This window comes from Zalophus californianus, chromosome 6, assembly GCF_009762305.2.
Source record: "Zalophus californianus isolate mZalCal1 chromosome 6, mZalCal1.pri.v2, whole genome shotgun sequence".
Taxonomy (NCBI): Eukaryota; Metazoa; Chordata; class Mammalia; order Carnivora; family Otariidae; genus Zalophus; species Zalophus californianus.
Window position 1 is genome coordinate 74,268,786 of NC_045600.1, and position 27,533 is coordinate 74,296,318.

Below are 27,533 nucleotides of genomic sequence, written 5' to 3' on the forward strand. Positions count from 1 at the left end.
TAGGATATATAAAATATAGATTGTTATGGAGTTCTCATAATTTCTTTAGATATTGTCCTGACTGTTGATAGGATGACAAGGATGATAGAATCTAGTGAGGAAACATGAACAAATTTATTTTCTTTATTTAAGTTGACATTATTGACATTTTTGGGCTAGGTGTGATGTTGGGTTCTGGAGTTATAGACATTAATAAAACACAGGCCCTGCTCTTAAAAAATTGACAGTCTATTAAGGATGGGCAAGCATGTATGATGATTTATTAACAGTTAACTAAAACACAAGAAGAAAATGAATGACATGTTCAATAAAAGTACACACAACGTGCTATGGAAGAGGCAGTTAATTTCACCTGGGGAAAGGCTTCATTGATGACCTGGTATTTAGAATTTTGAAACACCTTCAAAATGTTCACATCCTTTTGCCAGTTTCTTAACTGTTCACTAACAGGAGGCTCACAGTCTCAACTCATCTGGGAGTAAGACATTAACATCACAGACCAGTTTTAGGAACTTCCTAGAACTTTCTTTAAGGCATCCTTCATTTCTTTATTCCTGAGGCTGTAGATCATGGGGTTGAAAAAGGGGGTCAAAACTGAGTAGAATAGAGTTGTGAACTTCTGCATTCCCTCTGCTTGTCCTGACCCTGGTTTCACATATGTCATCATGACAGAACCATAGAAGAGAAACACAACAGCCAGATGTGAGGAACAGGTAGAAAAGGCCTTCTTCCGGCCAGCAACCGAGGGCACTTGCACTACAGCCCTCAGCACCAGGGTATAGGAACCAATAATGTAGAAAAAGGTGGTGAAGATGAGGAGGGAACTCATGGTGCCACATATGAGAACAGTCCCTGGGATTGGGACACAGGCTGAAGCCAAGGCCAGCAGAGGACCCAGGTCACACAGAAAGTCATCAATTACATTCGGGCCACAAAATGGTAGCTGGGTAATGAGTATCACTGGGATCAGAAACCAGAGAAAACCATAGACCCAGCAAAAGATGACCAGGCTGCAACAGAACTTAATAGTCATGACCATGGGATAGTGCAGGGGGTGGCAGATTGCCAGGAACCGGTCATAGGCCATGATGGACAGAAATAAACATTCAGTTGTGCCCAGTGAGAAGAAGAAGTACAATTGGAGGAGGCACCGAGCAAAGGAGATGGTTTTGGTCTGGGAGAGGAAGTTGGCCAGCATGTTGGGCACATCGGAGTTGACATAGCAGATTTCCAGAAAGGAGAAGTTGGCCAGCAGAATGTACATTGGGGTGTGGAGCCGGTGGTCCCAGTGTACTGCACACATAATGGCCATGTTTCCAAGGAGCGTCAGGATATAAGTCACAAAGAATATGGAAAAGAGGAGGAACTGTATTTCCCAGTGGCAAGGGAAGCCCAAGAGGATGAATTCACTCACAGTTTGAGAAATATTTCTGGCCTCTGAAGTCATTTCCTTCTATCCTGTGAGGATTACAGCAGAAGTTACATGTACAAAGGGAATTATGCCTCCTGACTCTTTCCCAGGAGACAACAACCACATTCTCCTGATCATAGGGAAGGAGGCCTGGACCAAGGGTTCCTATTTTTGATTGGGTGCTCAAACAATACAGTTGTTGAGTGTATTCTTCTATAAATGACTCTTCACTTTTAAACTGTATACAGACCACTGTCAATCAATATACTAAATATTGGTCAATATTTTGAAAAAAGTTTTCTTTAAGTTAAAATAGAAATTCAGATATTTCCTTTCTGCATCTCTCATTGGGTTGCCTGGTGTGCCCAACTTTGGAGAACATTGTCTATTGTCTAGACAGTAGAAATAGGTGGCTAACTGACGCTAAATTGAGATATAAATGTTGATATTGGCAATTCAAATACAAAAAAAATTAGAATTGACAGTTTTACCAGACAAAACAGTACTGTCAGATAAGTGACATAAAGGGGAGAACATGAGGCTTTGAAGCCAGCTATGAAAATAACCACAGAGTGACTTTAAGCAAGTTCCAATTTAGCTGCATTAAGTGACCACTTATAGGCTATTAGTATGTATTCCCTACCTGTAGGATGCTGTGTTACATGGGCTCCAGGCTTTGAAATCATTAGAACCAGAGGAGAGAAACTTTGAAAGGTGTAGATTCCTGGGCTTCACCTGGATTTGGGATCCACTGGTGTGGCAGAGCACGAGTTCTTGGCTTTGCCACTGCCTGAGGAGTATTTTCTCAGGAAAGAACTTAAGCTCTGAGACTGTTTCTCTGTAAAATATGAATAATCGTACCTCCACAGCAAGGATGACATGAAAACTGCATAAAATAATATATGTGGGGTGCCTGAGTGGCTCAGTCATTAAGCGTCTGCCTTTGTCTCAGGTCATGATCCCAGGGTCCTGGGCTCAAGCCCCACATCAGTCTGCCTGCTCAGCGGGAAGCCTGCTTCTCCCTCTCCCACTCCCCCTGCTTGTGTTTCCTCTCTCGCTTTGTCTCTCTCTGTCAAATAAATAAATAAAATCTTTTAACAAAATAATGTATGCAAAAGCAGTTTGAAAAAAGAAAAAAATTATAAAATGCTACAGAAATATAAACTATTCTAAACTGTTCAGGGCTTGTTATGCTAGATGTTACACTCCTTTGTTAATCTTATAAGCTAAACTGATTTTAAAGTACAAAAGAATGTTTTTCCTTGTGGAATTTTAACCATGTGACAGGCTAAGTACACATCCTATGTGTGTTGTATTCATGTGTGCATACATGTGTATGTGCATGTATATGAATAAGAGATGTAGACCACACCAGATGCAGCTTCTTTTGAAGACCATTTTTTGCCCATCAGACACACCAGAGGCTCTCTTTTTTTCTTAATAGACTGTTTTCCTTGGCAAGGTTACCATTACAGTCTTAAATGATAGGATCATTTTCCTGATGGCTACCTACTTTTGAACCTGCAGATCCTTCCTTGGTGATCCTTCCCAGGTGATCCTTCCCCCACTACCCCACCTGTGCCTGGCCCTTCTGTGGGATTTCCTGGGAAATGAGGATCAGACTGTACGCAAATGATCATAACAGAGGAGCACCAACAAATACTATTTCAGAATAGGCTGACTTATGGAAATCAGAGTCCTTTTCTCCCTCTGGCATTCCTGGATTTTGTGGTTTATTCAGCCCTGGAAAAAGCCTGGCTCTTCTTTTGGATACAAGGCAATAGAGAGAACCTTATCTAAATTTTAGGCCTTGACCTAGGCTAAGTTAAACCTAGAAGTTGGGAATATGATGTATCATCTCTGTTTCACCTTTTTCCTCCTTTCCCATTTTATAAGCTCAGAACTCTCTATTCACCTTTTCTTAACAACACTAGTTCTCGGGGGGGGGGGGCGTGGAAATCCGGTAATTTCATGCATAAGCTGAACCGCCAGCATCTGTGAAGACTGTAGCAGTTTTCATTTTCCATGTTATGCACACAAGGGCACATGAAAAGACGGCACACACACCAAATGTAATGGAGCAGCATTTCCTGGGGGAAACTTGCAGATCCAGGATCAGTCACAGGCATGCAGGCCCCTTTTATTTTGCTCATTACAACCACAGTGACATGCCAAAATCTAGGATATTACATTCTAAGAAGGCACCTCAACCCTTAAACTGTGAGGTTTTGGGTTTTTTTAGCGATAGGATTAGAGAAGTGCTAACTCCTCCACTAACGTGATTAGGGCCGGGATATAATATCAACAGGAGGAACATTTGGTTTAGTCCTATTTCTAGACTCAGAGTTTGGGGCTGGGGAGAGGGGCGCCAGCTTTTCTCCGGGTGTGATGGGGGCTGCAGTTCAAGCTTTGTGGTTGCAGCTCTAGGATATGAGAAGCTAACAGCAGGACTCTTCACCCCAGCCAATATTAGGAGACAGTCATTCAGCACCAGGCAAGAGAGGCTTCATTTCTGTGGAACTTCACAGGAGGCAACTTGTTCTTTGGGAGGGTGGCTTGAAAGGCATTCTTTTGAACAAGTTAACCCTTATGTCTAGCATGTGTCTTTTGGGGGGAGGGTGCTTCTTAGTTACTCTATAGGGGAGCCACAGCAAGAATTATTGCCTCCATTTCATGTGGGAGGAAATAAAGACTCAAAGAGATTAAATGCCTGAGATCCCAAACCAGTAAGTGACAGGGTCAGGATGAGTCCATGCTTTCTGGTTCCCATTTTACTGTCACTGTTTTAAGGGAACTGCAGAGTAGACGTGCCCAGAATGTCACCCATTCCAGGGAAAAAGTGCATCAAATTAATAAAAAGAGTAACTGTTGGTGCTGTAGATATCACAGCATCATCTGAGGGGAGGGAGGTGGCGTCTCCCAAACTCCCCTCAAATTATACCACTTTGGTGGGATTGTGTTTTTTTTTTCTTTTATTTTTCATTTTTACATGGCTATCTCTCTCTTTCTTTTTTAAAGATCTTATTTATTTATTTGACAGGGAGAGACACAGCGAGAGAGGGAACACAAGCAGGGGGAGTGGGAGAGGGAGAAGCAGGCCTCCTGCTGAGCAGGGAGCCTGATGCAGGGCTCGATCCCAGGACCCTGGGATCATGACCTGAGCTGAAGGCAGTTGCTTAACGACTGAGCCATGCAGGCACCCCCTCTCTCTTTTTGTAATAAGAAGTTAAAAGGCACACAGATACCATCCTGGGTACGGTAGTTACTTTACTCTTACCTGACTTTTCTGATATGCAGTGTTCAGCTCCTTTGTCGTGAGGAGGCAGGTCACCTCTTACCCATTTCTACAAAATTAAGGTAAATAAATAAGTAATGAAAATATTTATTTAATTTTTTTCTTTAAAAATTTTATTTATTTATTTGAGAGCGAGCGAGAGAGAAGCAGCGTGAGAGGGGAGAGGGCCAGAGGGAGAGGCAGGCTCCCCGCTGAGCTGGGAGCCTGATGTGGGACTCGATCCCAGGACCCCGGGATCATGACCTGAGCCAAAGGCAGACGCTTAACTGACTCAACCACCCAGGCGCCCCCCCACTTTTTTTTTTTTAAGAGAAGGTATTCAGAAGCTATGATAGACAGTGAGGACATGTAAGGGTGCTATAGGTGCGCTTCTTTGCTGTTTAGGGTGCTCTAATTCTATTTGTTGTAGCCTTTGATTTATTAAAGGCCTTTTATTATTTGAACTTTCTTTACCACTTAGATAATGTTATTCCATTTCTACACTGCCTGCCTGAGTCTCTGTTTTCCAGTTGTTCTTGTAGCATGAAGGACAACTAACTGATTCAATGTGCTGTGTCCTAGGGATTCACTTAAGTGAAGAGTTGGATTCTGTTCTTTGTACTCTGGAGGAAATAAACCGTCATGTCTGAACTTCTATTTCTTGGAATAATGAATTGCTCATAGTCACTGGCCTCAGAGATAGCATGGGTTAGAATGGGATCACAAAGTCACACTTTCTTACTGATTCGACCTTACTGAATCTTGAAGTGGGAAGAGACTTTAGGGATTCTATAGTCTCTCTTCCTGCCAGCAGTAAGAGCCCCTCTCTCCTGCCTTTTTGCTGATTGGTCATCTAGCTTCTGCTGGAATAATCCATGACAAAGAGCTCAATGAATGGCAGAACATCTTTCACTTTTAGAAGTTGTAATAAGCTTCCTTGTTTCTCTCTCTCTCTGTTTAAAGATTTTATTCACTTATTTGACACACACACAGAGAGAAGGAGTACAAGAAGGGGAGGGAGAAGCAGACTCTCCACTGAGCAGGGAGCCTGATGTGGGGCTTGATCCCAGGACCCTGGGATCATGACCTGAGCCGAAGGCAGATGCTTAACCTACTGAGCCACCCAGGCGCCCCTCTTCCTTGTTCTCTCTTACATTCTTGAGTCACATTCCTGTCTTGATTTGTCCTCTTGGTCTTGCTTACTTCTGCCTCAGGGAAGGAAGGTTAACCCTTACTATGTGCCTACAATATGCACACAGTCCAACAGGATTTTGACTGTTCATTATCCTTCTTGATCTTCCAACAAATACAAGTCATAATTGAGCCACAAGAAGGCAGTAAAGTGCTGGTCTTGGGCAGATTTGTGTTCTTTCATTACATTATACTGATGCTCAGAATAAGTCTACACAGCAGGACTTAAAAATATTTGAGGAAGGGATTCATGTCTTTGAATCTTCTCAATTTATACTAAGCACTCTTGGTTTCTTAACTGAATTTGACATAATTTCCAGGGTGCTCACTATCCTGGTTGTCGTCTTTTGATTGTTCATACCTTTGGAAGATGTGATTTTTCTAAAACTGAACACAGTACCCCTCATATTGTGTGACTGACACAGAGCACATTGCCATAATCTCTTCTCTCTAGGAACTCAGGTAGACTTAAGTTAACATTAGATTTTTTAGGCAGTAACTTTATACTTTTGACTTTTATTGGATTTTCATTTTGCGAAAGTCTTTAGAGTTTGTTTACAAGAACCTCTTTAAAACAAGATTGGTCTGGGGTGCCTGGGTGGCTCAGTTGTTGGGCGTCTGCCTTCTGCTCAGGTCATGATCCCAGGGTCCTCGGATCGAGCCCCGTGTCGGGCTCCCTGCTTGGCAGGGAGTCTTCTTCTCCCTTTCCCATTCCCCCTGCTTGTGTCCCCTCTCTGGCTGTCTCTCTTTCTGTGAAATAAATAAAATCTTAAAAAAAAAAAAAGATTGGTCCTATCTGATGCTTCTGTCATTGAGTTTTCGAAGTGAGGGAGGTTAATTACTGAATTTCACCAAGTGTTTTAGTCAATTAAGATCTTAAGACTATCAAATACTAGCTTTCTTTTCTATTTTTACTGCCTATAAATTTGATAAAATTTCTCGTGTTTCACCTATGTCTGATTGAAATATGTAGTACATGAGAAAATGCTTTTCCATGTCACTTAAAACATTTTCAGGGTTAGCATCTATTATTATCAACAATTGTTGACAGATGGCTAAGCTCAAAATATGTAAGTAGTACAAAGGTGGTGCAAATGACATTATATCTCTGGAAGACATTCTGGCATATATTATTAAATGGTTGGTTTATGAAAAATTTTTAGAAGCAAATTTTGGGCTTTAAACTCATTACTCATTTTCAGTTTTTTAAAAAATTTTCTTTCTCCAGAATCCTTTAGAGACACCAGTTGTGGTTTTTGAAATCACATCTGTAAAATCTCTCTGCATCCAGGGATATAATGTGTTTAGGTCTGAGAATTTAAGCTTATTTATAATTACTGAGTGCTGTTTTACTTAATTTTCATATCAATTCTCTCTTATACATGTGTTCTCCATGCTTTGCAAAGAAGATCATTTTTTGGAGCTGTCCATATTTTAATTTGGATTGTTGGGTGCCATGCCTTTCTCTCTCCAGAGGGCAGGAGATGGCCCACCCTTTTTTTTTTTATTTTACTCTCACAAACCTTGCAAGCAAGGAGACCCTCTCACAACAATGCTATCAGCTAGTGTTGGAAAGACTGTCTCATTTAGGTCTTAGTCCAGTGAAAAGCTCACTAAATCCCTTAGAGAAACTCATGCTTTCTTTATAATCACTTTATTTTACTGGCCTCTCTGTATTTGTTTCTGTCTCTCTCTTTCTCCATTTATTACTTTTTTCCCATGGAGTTACTTCTAAGATGATAATATGATTTGGGATTTCTGACCCTGGAAAATTTAAGAACTGGCTGTACTATTACCCATCTTCTATAGTTTTGGTACTTATATCATTAAAGAATAATATTTCATGGGATGCCTGGGTGGCTCAGCGGGTTGGGCGTCTGCCTTCGGCTCAGGTCATGATCCCAGGCTCCTGGGATCGAGTCCCACATCGGGCTCCCTGCTCCGCGGGAAGCCTGCTTCTCCCTCTGCCTGAGTCCCCCCGCTTGTTCTCTTGCTCTCTGACAAATAAAATCTTAAAAAAAAAAGAAGAATATTTCATACCATTTTCAGTAAAATATTTTTAAATAGCAGATTAACTTCTTGACTGCTGTCTATCATGCACTTTAATTTTTTATTAACTTATTTTACCACCATTTATTGAACATTTATGTGCTGATACAGTCCTTTCAAGCTTATTTTCTAAACTTCATTTGGTTTTATAGCTAATCACTGACCTACACTATTCCAAAAATACAACACAATTTTACTAAGTGCCTACTGAATTCTTGTATAATTTTCAATGCAAATGATGTTTTGGGACACGTATTTATATTCCTGCATGGTGAAATGTCTTAAAAATCAGAAATACTCTTTTCAATAAAATTAAGGGGCATTTAAAGAAGTGAATATGAAGTGTCAGTGTAAAAATTGTGGAAGTTAACTTCCCACATCTCTAGATGAAGGTTGGTAACCTAAAGTTGAAAAAGATAATTTCTCTTTTGCTTTTCAAATTAGCATAGGTAGTCATTATACCAGTGTTGAAGGTGCAATGAAATGACACTCAGAAGTAACTGTTGGAGGGAATATAAACTTGTAAATTGTTTTTTCTGGCAGGCAATCTGGAAATACCCATAACTTTTAAAACCTCTATAGCCATTAAATAAAAATCAGAGGTGTAGAAAAATTAATAATAAGCAAGTTCATCATAGTAGTACAGAAGAATTTCTGGGGATCATGTTAAAATACAGATTCTGACTCAAAAGGAATGGATGGGGCTTGGGATTCTAAATTTTTAATAACATATAGAGAATTTGAATCACTCTGTTGTACACCTGACACTAATGTAACATGGTATAACTAATGTAACAAAAGGTAACTAATGTTGACTACACACAAATGAAAAAAAGTTTTTAAAAAACAATAAAGTAATGCTGATTCTTTGAGTAGTAAATATTTACAAAGTTCTTTATAGAGCTCTTTAAAGAAAGTAAATAATACAAAGGAATAGAAAAATTCCTGTAAAGAAATAAAAATAGTGGCAACTTTTTCAAGGTCTGTGTCTCAAATGAATAAATAAAATCTTTAAAAAAATAAAATTTCTATGAGTATCATATATCACTTATAATCTCAAAAATAATTATCATAAAATGTTGTTTTTGAAAGTACTTACTCTTCTGGATCTTCTACCTTCTTTGAGCACTTTTTATGAACTTTACTATGCCTGGGACATTCCAAAGTTCTAGGAGCCCATGATCTGTGTCATGTTTGACTTGCCATGTAAGGTCTCATCCCCCTTCACTTGCTATTTGGATTTAAACCCAGTGAAGTGAGCCTCTGTACCAGGGTTGAGAAGAAAGGGAAGATTCCCAACAGGGCATCCTGAGGCTGCATTTTACTTTTGGGTGACCAATACCATTTCATAAACCTAGAGCAGGGATTAGAAGTTAAGTTAAAAAAAATCAGGTGCAACATGAGAAATGATAACCATCAGCTTCTGGACAGGATTTGTGTTGTTACTCCTCTCTCATTAGAAAGAGTCATAGCTTATCCTCTTTTCTACTTTTCTTCCCTAAAAGAAATAAAAAGGAAATTGAAATTAGTTTCCATTTTGGGTTTTACTTTTCTCCAGTAAATTTTATAGAGGATGCTGTAGTTTAGAATAAAGGTGACAAAAACTGTGACAGTAGTAGAACAGAGCAAATGAATGCAATAAAATTACCTTTTTTCTTTTGCCTTTCTGGTTGACAACCTTTGAAAGTAATGGTTTCTTCTTCAACTAGAAAGGTAGAAAGGTACTTTCTCAGACTCAAATTTTACACTCAAAATATAACATATTTTTCTCTGTCCCACATTCATGCAATATGGGCACCTGCCCTTTGTTGAAGGACTTGATTCAAGAACTGATGGAGAACAGGAAACAGGGACTGCAGATAAACCTTTCCCTTGGATCTGAGTTCTATCCCTTGTGCTTCCACTTTCAGGGCATTTGGGGAAATTTTTTTTTGGAAGTTGTAAAAGGTGTGTTTGTTTTTTTTTCCCTTCTAGCAGTGATGAGAATGAAAACTTGGATTCTCCACTTGTCCCTGTGAAACGCTTGCTGGGCCAAAGCCAGCTTCCCTAAAGGGATTCTTTGCTGAGATTCCCTCAGCTGGATGGACCTTACCCCAAGGACCCATGTTTTGATTATTTTTTTTTCAAACATCTTACACTCCTTTTCTCATATTGGATAAGTGAGTCTACTCCATCTGTTGACACTGTTCATTTGACATGCAATTCTGAGACTCTTTCTGGGATTAAAGGGACACCTATTTGGAGTATTCATTTTTAAATTCATTCCATGAATCCAAAAGTCAGTCCATGCCCATAGCTGCTCTTTTACTTTGCCATACAAATCTTAGCAGTTAATATTAAAAGCTTGCTTTGTTATAGGCAGTAAAATGAATACATTTTTTGAATAAATTCATTTAACTCCCATAATAATCCAATACGTTAAATATTACTATTATTTTTATTTTATAGGTGAAGTCATTGAAGATTAGATAATTTATTCAAGGTTTCACATCTAACAAATGGGAATGCCAATATCTGAATTTGGTTCTCTCTGAGAGCAGAACCTGAGTTCTTTTTTTTTTTTATTTATTCATTTGAGACACAGAGATAGAGAGAGAACATGAGCAGGGGAAGAAGCAGAGGGAGGGGGAGAAGTAGGCCCCCTGCTGAGCTGGGAGCCCTATGCGGGCCTCTATCCCAGGACCCTGGGATCATGACCTGAGTCAAAGGCAGATGCTTAACCATCTGAGCCACCCAGGTGCCCCAGAACCTGAGTTCTTAAATACTAAACTATTTACCCTGCATCTTTACTTGGCAGGGAAGGAAAAGAGTGCTTACTGATAACTCATCTCATGCCAGTCACCGTGACAAATTCTTACATATAAGTTATTTTATTTAATCCTTGCAACATTCTGTGTGCCAGGTATCACAGTTACAATTTTTAATAATACTGATTATCAAAGTAATATATGCTTAAACAAAATTTTAGAAGATTCAGAAGAGCTGAGTGCTAAAAAATTACTGATAATGTTATCAAGTAGACATAAATTCAGGTAAAAGCTTGGCATATTTTCTTTGCTCTATTTTGTTTTAACAATTTTTCTTTGTACATATGAGGTCATAAAGCATGTACATTTATTTTTTTTTAATTTTTTTATTGTTATGTTAATCACCATATATTACATCATTAGTTTTTGGTGCAGTGTTCCATGATTCATTGTTTGTTCATAGCACCCAGTGCTCCATGCAGAACGTGCCCTCCTCAATACCCATCACCAGGCTGACCCATCCCCCTACCCCCCTCCCCTCTAGAACCCTCAGTTTGTTTTTCAGAGTCCATCATCTCTCATGGTTCATCTCCCCCTCTGACATACTCCTTTTCTTCCTCTCCTGTTATCTTCTTCTTTTTCTTTTTTCTTAAAATATGTTGCGTTATTTGTTTCAGAAGTACAGAACTGTGATTCAACAGTCTTGCACAATTCACAGCGCTCACCGTAGCACATACCCTCCCCAATGTCTATCACCCAGCCACCCCATCCCTCCCACCCCCAACCACTCCAGTAACACTCAGTTTGTTTCCTGAGATTAAGAATTCCTCATATCAGTGAGGTCATATGATACATGTCTTTCTCTGATTGACTTATTTCACTCAGCATAACACCCTCCAGTTCCATCCACGTCGTTGCAAATGGCAAGATCTCATTCCTTTTGATGGCTGCATAATATTCCATTGTGTATATATACCACCTCTTCTTTATCCATTCGTCTGTCGATGGGCATCTTGGCTCTTTCCACAGTTTGGCTATGGTGGACATTGCCGCTATAAACATTGGGGTACACGTACCCCTTCGGGTCCCTACATTTGTGTCTTTGTGGTAAATACCCAGTAGTGCAATTGCTGGATCGAAGGGTAGCTCTAATTTCAACTGTTTGAGGAACCTCCATACTGTTTTCCAGAGGGGTTGCACCAGCTTGCATTCCCACCAACAGTGTAGGAGGGTTCCCCTTTCTCCACATCCCCGCCAACATCTGTCGTTCCCTGACTTGTTAATTTTAGCCATTCTGACGGGTGTGAGGTGGTATCTCATTGAGGTTTTGATTTGGATTTCCCTGATGCCGAGCGATGTTGAGCACTTTTTCATGTGCCTGTTGGCCATTTGGATGTCTTCTTTGGAGAAATGTCTGTTCATGTCTTCTGCCCATTTCTTGATTGGATGATTTGTTCTTTGGGTGTTGAGTTTGATAAGTTCTTTATAGATTTTGGATACTAGCCCTTTATCTGATATGTCATTTGCAAATATTTGCTCCCATTCTGTCGGTTGTCTTTTGGTTTTGTGGACTGTTTCTTTTGCTGTGCAAAAGCTTTTTATCTTGATGAAATCCCAATAGTTCATTTTTGCCCTGGCTTCCCGTAAAGCATGTACATTTAGTATCCTGCTTGTGTAAGCATTTTTTTCCATGTAATTAAAACTCTTCGATGCTACATAATAGTGAGTGTTATATTTATAACATTTCCCTAGTGTATTTAGGCTATTTTGAATTTTCCAATCTTAAAATAATGCAATAAAAATTTTTGGGTTTAAATGTTTTTTAATTTTAAAAAATTTCCCTGGAATAGATAGAAAATTTCCCTGGAATAGTTTGAAAGAAAATGATAATGTCAAAAAATTGTCATATATATTTTAAAGATATATATAGTTTGTGCTCACAATACATATTGCCAAATTGCTTTCCAAAATATATTCTCAAAAGATGTGTTGATGAGGATGCCATCTTATGGTGTATGGATGGTATTTAAAAATATTTCTTTCTATATTGATAGAAGAAAAACATCCATGTCTCATTTTTATAGTTGCATTATTTTGGTTACTAATAATGCATTTTTCTCCAGTTTTATTGAGATATAATTGACATATAATACTGTATAAATTTATGATATACAGCATAATGATTTGATTTATAATTATTGTGAAATGATTACCACAATAAGTTTAGTTAACATCCATCATCTCATATAGATAGCAAAAAAAAAAAAAAAAAGAAAAAATTTCCTTGTTATGTAAAAGGTTTGGATCTTAGGAAAGGAAGGATTTTAGGATTTACTCTCAACAACTTTTATATATATTGTAGAACAGTGTTAACTATAGTTATCATGTTATACATTATAGCCCTAGTATTTGTCTTATGACTGGTAATTTGTACCTAATGACCACCTTTATACAATTTCCTCTTCCCCTACACCCTGCCTATGGTAATCACAAATCTGATCACTTTTTCCAAGTTAATTTTTTTTTAAGATTCTACCTAAAAGTGAGATCATGCACTGTCTTTAACTGACTTATTTCACTTAGCATAATGCCCTCAAGGGCAATCCATGCTGCTGCAAACGGCAGGATTCCCTTCTTTTAAATAGCTGAATAATTATTCCATTGTACATATGTATGCCACAACTACTTTATCCATTTATCCAGTGATGGACACTTAGGTTGTTGTCATGTATTGGCTATTATAAATAACGATGCTTTGAACAGGGGTGTGCAGATATCTCTTTGATATAGTGTTTTTGTTTCCTTCAGCTATATTCCCAGAAGTGGTATTGCTGTATCATATGATAGTTCTATTTTTAATTTTTTGAGGAACCTCCATACTGTTTTCCACACTGGCTATACCATGTTATAGTTTCACCAACAGTGCACAAAGGTGCCCTTTTCTCTAAATCCTTGCCAGCATTTGTTATCTCTTGTCTTTTTCCTGCTAGCCACCCTGATAAGTGTCTCATTGTATATCCCATTGTAGTTCTTTTTTCTTCCCCATTGTAGTTCTGATATGTATTTTCCTAAGGATGAGTGATGTTGAGAATCTTTTCGTATGTCTATTGGCCATCTTTATGTCTTCTTTGGGAAAATGTCTATTCTGGTTTTTCGCTATTGAGTTGTATGAGTTCTTTATATATATCAGATATTAGCCCCTTATCAGAAATATGTTTTGCAAACATTTTCCCATTCTATAGGTTGTTTTTTTCATTATGTTATTTCTTTTACTGTGAAGAAGCTTTTTAGTTTGATATAGTCTCACTGGTTTTTTGTTTTGTTGCTTATACTTTGTGTTTATTCAGAAAGTCATTGCCAAGATCCATGTCAAAGAGCTTCTTTCCTATTTTTTTAAGGAGTTTTATGGCTTCAGGTCTCACATTTAAGTCTTAAATCTATTGCAGGTTAATTTTTGTGACTGGTGTAAGATAGGGGTCTGGTTTCATTCTTTTATATATGAATATCCAATTTTCCCAGCACTATTTATTGCAGAGCTTATCTTTTCTCCATTAAGTATTCTTGACTCCCTTGTCAAATATTAGTGAGCCATACATGCATGGTTTTCTCTCTGGGCTCCTGAGTTGTTCCATTGGTCTATGTATCTGTTTTTATGGCAATACCATACTGTTTTTATTACTATAGTTTTATAATGTAGTTTGAAACTGTAAAGTTTAATGCCTCCGGATTTGTTCTTCTTTCTCAAGATTGCTTTGGAATCTTTTGTGTTTCCATTAAAGTTTTAGTATTGTTTTCTTTATGTCTGTGAAAAGTACTGTTGGAATTTTGATGGGATCTTATTAAGTTTATAAATTGCTTTGGGTAGTATGGACATTTTAACAATATTAATCCTTCCAATCCATGAACATAGGATATCTTTCCATTTATTTGTATCTTCTTCAGTTTCTTTCATCAATGTCTTATATATCAATCTTTATTCTAAAGTATAAAGTAATGAAATAGCCATTGTGCCATTATATTTATTTCACTCTGAAAATTAACAACCACTTGAGTTGCTCAAGAAAAGGAAGAAAAGAAGTTATGGCACCAGTTATGGCATATGTTGTTTATGTCTTTATAACTTATCTGTTGTGGTAATAATTACAAAGGGTAATAATAAGGGGTGCCTGGGTGGCTCAGTCATTAAGCGTCTTCCTTAGGCTCAGGTCATGATCCCAGGGTCCTGGGATCGAGCCCCATATCGGGCTCTCTGCTCCGCGGGAAGCCTGCTTCTCCCTCTCCCACTCTCCCTGCTTGTGTTTCCTCTCTCGTTGTATCTCTCTCTGTCAAATAAATAAATAAAATCTTTAAAAAAATAAATAAAAAGGGTAATAATTAAAAAGAGGGAAATTGATCTGACCAAATTGTATCTGTTCTTATCTGAAACAATGGTTCTTAAAGAAGCTTCCACAATAGATAGAGAGAAAGTTTCTAGGGTCTGAATATCCCTCAAGAAGTCTGAGAAGACAACAGATACATACTTCCAGGAAGTCAGAGGTTGTGCATCCAAGTTGTCTCCTCCTTGTGACTCACTAAAAAAAAAAAAAAATTGTGCAGGCTGTTTCCCAGTGTTCCTTTTGGGTGGGTCCTCAGGATAAAACAAACAAACTGCAGGGAGGGGAGACCAAGGAGCTATCTTTTCTTTAAAAAAATTTTTTTTATTATGTTAATCACCGTACATTACATCATTTGTTTTTGATGTAGTGTTCCATGATTCATTGTTTGCACCTAACACCCAGTGCTCCATGCAGTACGTGCCCTCTTTAATACCCATCACCAGGCTAACCCATCCCCCCACCCCCCTCCCTCTAGAAACCTCAGTTTGTTTCTCAGAGTCCATAGTCTCTCATGGTTTGTCTCCCCCGCTGATTCCCCCTCTTCATTCTTCCCTTCCTGCTATCTTCTTCTTCTTTTTCTTCTTCTTTTTTTTTTAAACATATAATGTATTATTTGTTTCAGAGGTACAGGTCTGTGATTCAACAGTCTTACACAATTCACAGTGCTCACCATAGCACATACCTTCCCCAGTGTCTATTGCCCAGCCACCCCATCCCTCCCACCCCCCACCACTCCAGCAACCCTCAGTTTGTTTCCTGAGATTAAGAATTCCTCATATCAGTGAGGTCATATGATACATGTCTTTCTCTGATTGACTTATTTCGCTCAGCATAACACCCTCCAGTTCCATCCATGTTGTTGCAAATGGCAAGATTTCATTCCTTTTGATGGCTGCATAATATTCTATTGTATATATATACCACATCATCTTTATCCATTCATCTGTCAATGAACATCTTGGGTCTTTCCATAGTTTGGCTGAGATATCTTTTCTTTAAATAATAATCCTGTCAGAGCCAGAAGTAGTTGAATGCTAGAAACTGATACTTTCTCCTGGAGACAGGATGCTTGGATTTCACAGGAGGTTAGACAAATCTAGAGTGAGTGAAAAATGAATCCCCATTTCATTCTATCTTCCACACAATAGATGGCTAATGAATGAATAGATGTCTTTAGGAAGTCGCTTAATTGAGAATTTAACCACATGGTATGTCACCTTATGCAAAGTGGCCAGATGGGAAGAGGCCCCAGGAGTTTTCTCTTTGATAAAATTCCTGTGAGGATGAACATTACTCTGAGAAATTCCTGATGTACAAGGAAACAAATCTTGGTGAAATTTTTCACATGTCTCAAACTCAAGGGTCTTATTGCCTCTTAAAAATTTCTAAACCAGTTTTAGTCCTTTGTATCATGAAAAATTCAGACTCAGGTGTCATAATTTTAATATCTCCTCTGATCATATAATTATCATCCTAGCAACATCTTCAATATGGTAACTTTCTTTTCATGGTTCCCCTCCACAGTCTTTCCAAATTGCTTCCCACCATCTCCAAATCACCTTGCTTTTTTTGCTTGTAATCATAATCACCTCAGTGATCAGGGTCTTTTGTATTATGTAGTACCCTGCCCTGCTTATTAGCTTTGCTTAAAACATGCTCATCCAGATGGATGCTGAAAATGATGCTGAGATGGGAGAGGGTGGGGGTGGGGGTTATTCCATGTTACTAGCTACTATTCATGCTGGATTGGCAAGAGAGGGGAGGCAGAAGGGGATATATTATCCTATAGCAGACAGAAGAGGGGACAGACCTCCTGCATATTATTATTTGATCAAGCTCTATGCTGCTTTAGCTAGCAATCTATTTGGGTTAGACATATTATGAACTTTGGAATCATGCAAAATCATGTCTTGTCTGTCTGATTTACTACCCTATGATATGGGAAACTATGGAATATTTCTAAAACCTGTCATTCCAGTAGCTTACTTGAAGTTTATCTCTGGGTAAGAAAAAGTTTTGTTGGTCCAGACCTAGGGGCACTACTTCGCTTCTGCCCTCCCAGCTTTGACATATGCAAGGCAGTAGAGGAGAGAGCTGTGCCAGGACTCATAAGTTTAAACTAAAATGGATTTTTTTTTCACAAAAAGAATTTTCCTAATAATGGTTCGTTTCAGGAAACCCACAAAAATCTATAACAAAATCTGTTGGAATCAGAGAAAAAGGAAAATTATCTAGAATAATGTCAAAAGGGGCTCAATTCAAGGGGTAAGGAATAATTAAAGTAATGCAATGATTAATTGGGCTTCTCTGAGCCACTCTGGAACAAGCTATAATGTTTTTATTGAGATATTTATTCTGAGTACCATGTGTGATTTTATTTTTTCATTTTTTAGAAGATTTTATTGAGAGAGAAAGAGCATGAGCGGGGTGTGGGGTAGAGGGGGAGGGAGAAGCAATTCCCAACACGGGGCTCATTCCCAGGACCCCGGGATCATGACCTGAGCTGAAGGCAGACGCTTAACTGACTGAGTCAACCAGGCCCCCCTCCATATGTGATTTTAGGACATATTTTCAAATGTTAGTTAGTGGCATAGAAGTGCATTAAGTTTATATCATTCCTAAGATTGTGTGAAGATCAGAATGTATATAGAAGCTGAATATTCTTCTTTTATGTTCAAATACTTTTTAGGAAGAACCTGCTCATATTTTGCTTGTGGTAATTAGGGCAATAAAATGAGCCCCCCCATTTACTTTATGCTAGGCACTATGTTAGGTGCTTTATAAACATTATATTTAATGCTTTGTTAACACTCAACAGTAGGTATTATCCTGATTTTGCAGATAAAGAAATTGAACTCAGAGTCAGTCACTTGTCCCAGGTTATAAATCTTATATTAAAAAGGGCTAGGTTTTCATTTTGGGTCTGTCTAAATTCTGACTACTTTTCTTTAAAACTAAAAAACATTTGTAATTATGGCAAAACCTACACCTCATTCTTTTTTTTAAATTTTTTATTGTTATGTTAATCACCATACATTACATCATTAGTTTTTGATGTAGTGTTCCATGATTCATTCCTACACCTCATTCTTAAACAGTCATTTTGACTTTGTACTTAAAAAACGTTAAGATGTCAGGCCCTTTGTTTTATCACTAAAGTATGTATATTTAAAATGAAAATTGAGGGAAAATGATATAAAATACATAGAAAATAAAAATGAACACGTGTAAAACCTGTTCTAACTAAAAAGTAAAGTTATGTGATGCCATTTTAAAAAATAGTAAGCTGGCAAATTTTGCAAAGGAACTGAAATGCTATATAGCTAACAAAAATGAAGGGGATTCCACAGAGGATAATTTGAATCAAATTAAAATAATTTAAATATTTTTATTTTTTTTATTTTTTTTAAAAGATTTTATTTATTTATTTGAGAGAGAGAGAATGAGAGATAGAGAGCACGAGAGGGAAGAGGGTCAGAGGGAGAAGCAGACTCCCCGCTGAGCAGGGAGCCCGATGTGGGACTCGATCCCGGGACTCCAGGATCATGACCTGAGCCGAAGGCAGTCGCTTAACCAACTGAGCCACCCAGGCGCCCTAAAATAATTTAAATATTTTTAAAGCACATGTTACATTCCTTAGTTTAGATTGGGAATTACTGAATTATCATTCAGTTATTTATGAACTCTCTTTTATTTTATATACTTGTGCTTCTAACTCAGTGGTGTAGGTTCCATATTTTACTTTAATTGCAGTCAATTCACATCTTTTGAAACAACCTTCCCTGAGTTCAAATTTCTCTGGCACCTTATAGTATAATAGTAATTCTCAAAAGCCAGGCATTGTCTTTGTCACCCTAGAATCATCTGGGGATGTGAGTCCTTAATGGAAATTAATTAATGAATTAATGTTTTTATTTAGGGTTGTGCCTTTTTATCATGATCTGTTAAGCTTCTATAATAATGTAGTTAAATAGGGAAAATTTGTGGACCTCGTGATGCTGACTGAAATGATAGTGTAGGCAATAAAATATTTCAGTGCAGTTTAAGGGCGTAAACTCCTTCCTGAAGCTTATTAGCTGTACTAGAGTTAAAGGTGAGCATTTAAGTTGTATAATGATTCATTTCTGTCTCCTTCTCTCATAGGCTAAAATAAGAAGAAAAAGCTCTGGAGAAAATATTTAAAGTAAAGTAATACTTAATGTTACCAGTGGTGTTTTTCTATTTGTCTTCCAACAGAGCTATCTAGAAAAAAAATTCTTCATGTTGACTAAATATTAATATTCCATTTTATTCTCTACTTATAATGCCACCTAGTTCTGATGAGAAATTGAGGTATTATGGAGGGCTGAATAAAACAGGAGACTCTTAATATGTACTTCTGATTATGTCTGTGTACATGTTCGGTTAGAGAGAAATTAATGTTTTGCCTAACAATAATAACACTGCTATCACTCATGAATTCATCCTCCTGGGTTTCCTATGTAGTCAAGAGGTAGAAATTCTCCTTTTTGTTTTGTCCTCCATCATCTACATCTTGACTTTGTTGGGCAACAGTGCTATTATCTGCGCTATGTGGTGGAACCAGCAACTCCACACTCCTATGTATACTTCATTATCCAACTTCTCTTTCCTGGAGATCTGCTCATCAATTCCAATGTGCCCAACATATTGTTCAACTTCCTATCCAAGACCAAGACCATGACCATCTCCTATAATGGCTGTGTCTTGCAGTTCTACATCTTCCTCTCTCTTTGTGCCACAGAACTTTCTTCCTGGCCCTCATAGCATTTGATAGGTATGTTGCCATCTGCCATCCACTGCATTATTCTACCATAATGACCAGGAAAATCTGTGGAACCCTTGTGTCTGCTTGTTGGGTGGGTGGCTTCCTCTGGTTGGTGACCCCAGCCACCCTTATCTCCCAAGTTCCGTTTTGTGGTTCAAATGTCATTGATCACTACCTCTGTGATCTTGGGGCAACGCTGGCCATATATGTGTACCTGTCCCCAAGACAATACTGATTTGTAGCATTTTCAGTGCTGTGATAACATTTGTCACTTCGTTCTACATCCTTGTGTCCTTACATACTGGTCCTTCGAGCTGTGGTTCATGTTCCCAAAAGTTCAAGTAGGAAAAAAGCCTTCTCCACATGTGCTTCCCACCTGATAGTGGTGTTCCTATTTTACAGCTCAATCATGGTGATGTATGTAAGCCCAGGGGCAGCTAATCAGCCTGGTATGCAGAGGTTCTTGACAATGTTCTACTCAATTGCAACTTCACTTTTAAACACTCTGATCTACAGCCTCAGGAATAAGGAGATGAAGATTGTCCTCAGGAAAGTTATGTGTGAAGTTTAGAAATAATTCCTGAATAGGAGATGGTTTGGTGAGATAAAAGTCCTTTTGAGTCCTGTTGTAAAGAATCTAGAAAAATTATACTTAAAAGTAAGGAAAGGTGCTAGATCTAGAATAAATATGTCCACATGAGAATTCTTAAAATTCAAAGCTTGTCTTTATTCTGTATCGATTGAATGACTATGGGTAAGTTACTCAAATTGTTATTTGTCTGTTTTCCCAATTTTAACTGGAGACGATTTTAATGATCCCATCGGCATCATAGAATGTTTGGAATTAAATGAGTTAATATATGGAAGTATTTAAAATAGTGCCTGGTCCTCAATAAATATTATATAATGTAATATATATTATTACCAATAACAATTCTATCAAAATGTATTATCATTAGCTATTGTTGCCAAGTATGTGCTTCAGCAGTTTTTTCCCCAAACTGTTAAATGATAATCCTATTACATTTATATAAAGGAAAAAGGGCCTATTTTTAAGGAAAAAATGTTTTGATTCTTGAAAAAAGTCTGTGTAAATGCAAATCAAAACAAGAATTATTTCTGCCCAACACCCTACATTTCCTTGTATTATGAAAAGGATGATAATGATTTGTTAGACAAAGATTGATGAGGACTGTGTTCTGGTTCCACTTCAGCAAATCAAAACTTTCATTCCCAGTTTTTAAAAAGGACATTTTGGGGTTTTTAAATGTGGATCAAATGAGCAATCATATATAAAAGTATTTATAAAATGCAAAGTGAAGCCAAAAGATGGAAGCAGTTCAAATATTCATCAACAGGTGAACAGATAACAAAATGTGATGTATACATACAATGTAATATTATCCAGCCTTACAAAGAAAGGGAATTCTGAAACATGGATGAACCAGCTTGTCACAAAATGACAAATACCATATAATCTCACTTTTGTAAGTTTCCTAGAATCTTCAAATTCACAGAGACAGAAAGTAGAATGGTGGTTGCCTAGGGGAAGGGGAGGGGAATTATTGATCAATGGATACACATTTTCTCTTTGGGAAGATGAAAGTGTTCTGGAGATGGATGGTGGTGATGATTGCTCAACAATGTGAATGTACTTAATGCCACAGAACTGTACACTTACAAAATTGTTAAGATTCGTTAGATGTCGTGTTATGTGTATTTTATCACAATTAAAAATAATTTTAAAATGTAAAGCATATTACCAATGTCAGTTGTTTTTTATTTGGATTGTTATCATGTTAACATTTCCAGTAACCCCTGCTGCTGCAGTCTTGTTTGTGTGTGTGTTTTCTTTTCCTCTGTGATGTTGCTGTGATAGCTTTTTCTCAGTAATTAAAACTACAGATGGGATAGGATCCTTCCCTTCAAGTCACAAATACTTCACTCCCCAACTGCAGCAGCGCTCTGCCCTCCCAGGTGCCCCTTTGCTTTGCTCTTTGAGGACACACGAAGTGGTCTCAAGGAGGCAGCCACTCCCCTTCCTCCAAAGGCTGACTGCCACCTCAGGGAGTTTCTTCCATCCTAGTGCACATGATTGTTAGAAACTGCATTATCACTAGGGATAAAATTAAAGAAAGGAATAATTTTGGTTCTGGGATGTAAGATCAAGTCCCCCCTGAGGTGTGCAAACTCTTGGCACATGAAGGAATTTGCTCTTGAGGCTGCCTGGTGTTGCCCACTTTTTAGGTCTCACAGGCAGAGTATCTCCTGTTCTATTTTAACATATAATCAATATACAATTATTAACCAGACATTTTGTATTAATTTTTTATACTAAGTCTTGAAAACTGAGCTGAATTTTATACTTATAGCACATCTCACTTTGGACCAGTCACATTTTGAGTGCCAGTAGCCACAGGTAGCTAGTGGTTACCATAATGGACAGTGCAGCTCTGTGGCTTCTTATGTTCTTCTTGGTAATGAGCATGGGTGTGGATGGGGTGAATTAGGGTTAGTAGATTAGAAACTTTCAATTAGTAACCTTAGATAAATACTTGCTGTGTTTTCTTTGTTCTGTCTCCCTTCCCTTGTCCTCTTCCTCTAAAGGGAGATTGAACTTTATTTATTTTTTTATTTTTTTGGGAGATTGAACTTTAAAACAGCTTTTAGAGAGGAGGGAGCAATAAAACCTGGAAGCAGCAAAAGAGACAAGGAAGACTCTTTGTTACCAGTGGAGTCAGATCAGGGCCATTTTGGGAAAAGGAGCACAGTGGAGTTTGTTCTGATGCTCTCTCTCCACAGCAGCTGGTGTAGAAAGGTTGATGGGAAGGGAGAGGGTGGTAATTTTACTAGGAGACAGCAGAGGTTTGGCGTTCCTCTCCAGTCTCGCTGATGGTGGTGCACAGGCCAGAGGCTGTGTGGTCTTATACATGGAACTCTGGATTCTCCAGAATCCATCAAAATGGATTGAGGAGAACACAGGCAGCAACCTCTTTGACCTCAACTGCAGCAACTTCTTGCTAGACACGTCTAAAAAGGCAAGGGAAACAAAGGCAAAAATGAACTATTGGAACTTCATCAAGATAAAAAGCTTTTGAACAGCAAAGGAAACAGTCAACAAAACCAAAAGACAACCAACAGAATGGGAGAATATATTTGCGAATGACATATCAGATAAAGGGCTGGTATCCAAAATCTATAAAGAACTTATCAAACTCAACACCCAAAGAACAAATAATCTAATCAAGAAATGGGCAGAAGACGTGAACAGACATTTTTCCAAAGAAGACATCCAAATGGCCAACAGACACATGAAAAAGTGCTCAACGTCACTCGGCATCAGGGAAATCCAAATCCAAACCTCAATGAGATACCACCTCACACCAGTCAGAATGGCTAAAATTAACAAGTCGGGGAACAGCAGATGTTGGCGAGGATGCAGAGGAAAGGGTAACCCTCCTGCAAAAGCTTCTTAAACTCTAGTCATATTCCAAGCAGCATACTTGGTATTGACGATACACAGATGCATATGATAGGATCCTTGTTCTTGAGGAATTCTTAACTTATGTGGGCACAGATCTATTAACAATCCAAAAAAAAAAAAAAAAAAAAAAAGCAAAGAGAGAGGAATGCGTAGGGTGCCAGAGGAACAAAGAAAAGTGTTGGACTAAGAGTATAGGTTAGGGAGGGGTTCACAGAGAAGCTGATAAATCATCTGAGTCTTGAATGACAAGTTGGAAGTTTTCTAGATAGAAGGGAGGGAGGAGAGTGGATGATGACATTACACACAGAAGGAGTAGCGTATACAACATGTATAACTGAGTGTCGAGTGAATGAAGGAGGTGTCCTGAAAGGAGATGAATTTAGGGAGGCAGGAACTTAGAGACACTAACAGGGTTGAACTTGAGTCTGTTGGGTTGAAGGAAATATTTAAGGATTGAAAGCAAGGAAATGACACGATCAGATTTGCATTTTTGAAAATTTGGCCTCTTTTGTTTAGATTCTGTGTTCAGTGCCACAGGTAGCTCCTTCTCTCATTAAACGTAGTGTAGGCTATCCAATTAACTTTAAGAAGAAGATGAATTCAGATTAATGGTATTGACTCAATCTTTTGAGAATTTCACAATTCCTCTTGAAAAGAGCTGACATCTCAGAATCTTACAGAGTCAAGGTGGGAAATGTGTTTTATACTAATATTGTCAGTTTAAGGTTAGTAGCTTGATATTTCAGTTGGGTAGCTGTTCAATTAAAATCATATTTCATTTCTAATTGAACATGCCCAAATGGAAATTCTGAGCCTTTCATTCACCTTAGCCTCCAAACAGTGGAATAATTCCTGGGCTTCAACCACATATTTGGCATCTGAGAATAATTTAAAAAGTAATAATGACAATGATAACAGCATCTCCTTCACATTACCTCAAGCCCTTGGTTTGTAGCATATTTCCATGGAGGCTTTTTGCTGTTGCATATAGAACGTATGACAAAGTCTGTGTAAGACCTAGTGAGTTCTAAACAATTCTGTATCCCTCATGTGTACTATTAAAACAGCAGGGCAGCTAGGTTGGTTCTATAATGGCTTGTGGGTAGTTAATACAGTTCTGCAGGTTTTTTTTTTTAGTGTGGTCATTAGCTTTGTGTTCTTGGGGATGTAGATTGTAGGTTTGAAGGGTAGACATTGGGGCAACTTGGATGAAGAGTCTTAAGGATATATTCCATGTTCTTTCAATTGACACTGATGTACATCATCATAATGGAGGCATAAAATAGTGTTGCTGTTTATCTAGTTTGCAGAGCTAGACCAGCAGCACAGTATGAAAAGCTGGGCCTTACTGCTCAGGATAGAGAGAAAAGTAACAATGATGAAGAAAGCTCTGAAGTGTCTTTGGAGGGAAATGTGGCCGCATTGACCTAAATTTAAAATGCACTCACTCTACGACTCACAATTTTTATTTCTCAGAATTTGTCCTTCATAAACATTGTTTTTTAATTTTTCTGTACTATTTTAAAGCGTTTTTAAAAGAGATTTTATTTATTCATTAGAGATACAGAGAGAGAGGGAGAGAGAGAGAGAGCATGAGCAGGGTGAGAGGCAGAGGGAGAGGGAGAAGCAGGCTTCCTGCTGAGCTAGAAGTCCGATGTGGGGCTCGATCCCAGGACCTTGGGACCATGACCTGAGCCGAAGGCCGAAGCTTAACCATCTGAGCCACACAGGCACCCCTCTGTGCTATTTTAGAATTAGAAAATTGAAGGGAGTAAGCCCACAGATATATACATTTTAATAAAGTCACCCACAGATTGTTTTCTTATGTTTATCAAAAGGTAAATATTTGATTCAATTAATCACATTATTATTCTCCAAACAACCTTCTTTTTTTTGGTGGATCAGATATTAAAGGTGTTTACTTAAAAGTCCAGATGGGTGTTCCTGATTGACAGGCAATTGTTTTTCGAATGATGATTCTGGAACTCAGGCTGTTTTCCATCCTTGGCTTCATCATTTTCAAAACTCAGCTTCCTAGGTCAACATGCTTAATTATATCAGAGATCATCAAGGACCATGCCTGGGTAAAGCTTAAAGTGTTGCTCTTCAGTTTTAATTACATTCTGCTGACTAGGACACAGTCACATGAGCATACCTATCTACAAGGAAGGCTTAGAAAAAATGTATCCTTGACTTGAAGAAGGGGAAATGAATTTGTCTCTATCATACAATCAGTGTCTTAACTTCTTAGTTGGCCAACATCTATTCTATTTGATCTACATGTGGAATTAAGGAGTTTGAAAAGGAGATTGGTAGCTCTGTGGATGTTTAATAGGCTCATTCTGGATATAGTGGACAAGATCTTTAAACTGCCATTTGGACAACAGGAATGAGAGACTCTAGGTCTAACAAAGCTTGAGAGTGATGGTGCATCTCATGTCAAAAAATTTTGTTAGCTAAGAAGTAATTTATTAAGTTCAGGAGCAGGAACTCTGTAGGGAATAATGCTGTGATAGTTTGGAATATGTATGTGTATGTGCATGCGTGTGTGTGTGTGGGGGGATTGCACATATGAGTGTGTGCACATTCATGTAACTTTTATCTCCAATATGATAATCATTGAAGATGAAACATGACCCGGTCTGTATGATGCCACCTTAATTGCCTCCATTGCTCCTGGGTTTGAGGTCTCTGGAGATAGTCTTCAGAGTCTGGAAGGGATGAGTAATGAGGAATGGAGAGATTTGTGCCTTGCTCTATTCTCTGAGTAAAACCTGAAAGGAGTCTTTGTAAAGAAAGGAACCAAAAAATGTTCTACCAAGGAGGTGACACCTCTAACTCCTGGGCTGCACTGGGATAAGTAGGTCTGGGTACATGGAACAATGACTTCTTTCCTATGTCTCAATGTCCATTTTGTTTTATGTATTGATAGGAAAAGGAGCAAAAAATTTCATGTTTATTTTCCTTTACAAATACCATTTCTGTTACATAAACCATATTAGACATGGGATTAAGGAAATTTTTTGTCAAATTATCATCTTGTCTTTGCAGGTCATCTTCAAAAGAACTGTATTCTTAGCTGATAGGAAAATGGGAAAAGTTTTCTTTAACACCGTGGCAATAATTTAGACGACTCTCTTGTTTACCATTCTCTTTCACACAGGTGACAGCATAGCAAATCAACACCCATTGTGTGTGGCTTGTAGGAGGGGAAAACTTTGTAAATGGAAGCTAATTTAGTTAATGAAATATAATACTCAAGGACAATCAGAAGAGAGCTGGAGTATGACTGTGGCAAATTGAATGTGCGGTCTCTCTTTTCTGTGTCTTCTTGGCTCCTTAGCAGCATTTAATTGCCTCTGGTGATTTTAAAGACCAGGAGGTTAGGTTTCCACCTTCGCACATCTCTTGAATCCATTCCTGGTATCTCTTTGCTTATACATTACCCTAGGTCAGTTTCTTCATGCTTTTTCCTTGGACTGTTGAAATAGCTTTCTAATAGTTCCTTGCTAAATTCATTACCCTCTAATTGAGAAATTGTCTTACAAATGTAGCTTCCATAAACCTTTGATTCTTTTAGTCTTCTACTAGACTAGCACCAGTTGTTTTCCACTGATTACTAAATTAAGCCTGAACTAGACTGGCAGTCTGCCACATGGCCCCATCTTTGAAATTTTTATCTTACCATTCCTTTACAAGTACTCTAATTTCCACTCTTTTGGACTTTTCTCTAAACATAAGTCTTGTATCCAAATCTTTTCACATTATTATTATTATATGCTATTAATGTTCTGCCTTCATTGCTGCCCTTTTGCTAAGGTTCATCTCTCTTTTCAAAAGCCTTTCCTTATTTTTTCCAACTGAGTATAATCTTGTCTTATATGACAAGAAAATATTTTTTTTCTAATTTTTTTAAAAAAGATTTTATTTATTTGACAGAGAGAGACACAGAGAGGGAACACAAGCAGGGGGAGTGGGAGAGGGAGAAACAGTCTTCCTGAGGAGCAGGGAGCCTGATGCGGGGCTTGATCCCAGGACCCCGGGATCATGACTTGAGCCAAAGGCAGATGCCTAACGACTGAGCCACTCAGGCGCCCCGACAAGAAAATATTTTGTTTTGATTTATCATACACTGTTGTTACTGTGTCAGTGGCAGCACCATGATATGGGTGGAGGGATGCTAACATCACTCCAAATTCTGCATCAGCTCTCCAT

The 27,533-nt window shown here is 38.2% G+C and overlaps 1 protein-coding gene and 1 pseudogene across 1 annotated transcript; one reads left to right on the plus strand and one right to left on the minus strand.

The window, feature by feature from the left end:
* Positions 1 to 505: 505 nt before the first annotated feature.
* On the minus strand, positions 506 to 1,447 carry LOC113909825 (olfactory receptor 11H6-like). Its single transcript, XM_027571398.1, has one exon. The coding sequence runs from the start codon at positions 1,445 to 1,447 to the stop codon at positions 506 to 508; it is 942 nt and encodes a 313-aa protein (XP_027427199.1).
* A 15,254-nt stretch (positions 1,448 to 16,701) lies between these two features.
* On the plus strand, positions 16,702 to 20,405 carry LOC113909239 (annotated as a pseudogene).
* The last annotated feature ends 7,128 nt before the right edge of the window (positions 20,406 to 27,533 follow it).

Bases quoted from the DNA above. Each gene is read 5' to 3' on its own strand.
- LOC113909825 (XM_027571398.1), bottom strand. From the start codon at position 1,447: ATGACTTCAGAGGCCAGAAATATTTCTCAAACTGTGAGTGAATTCATC.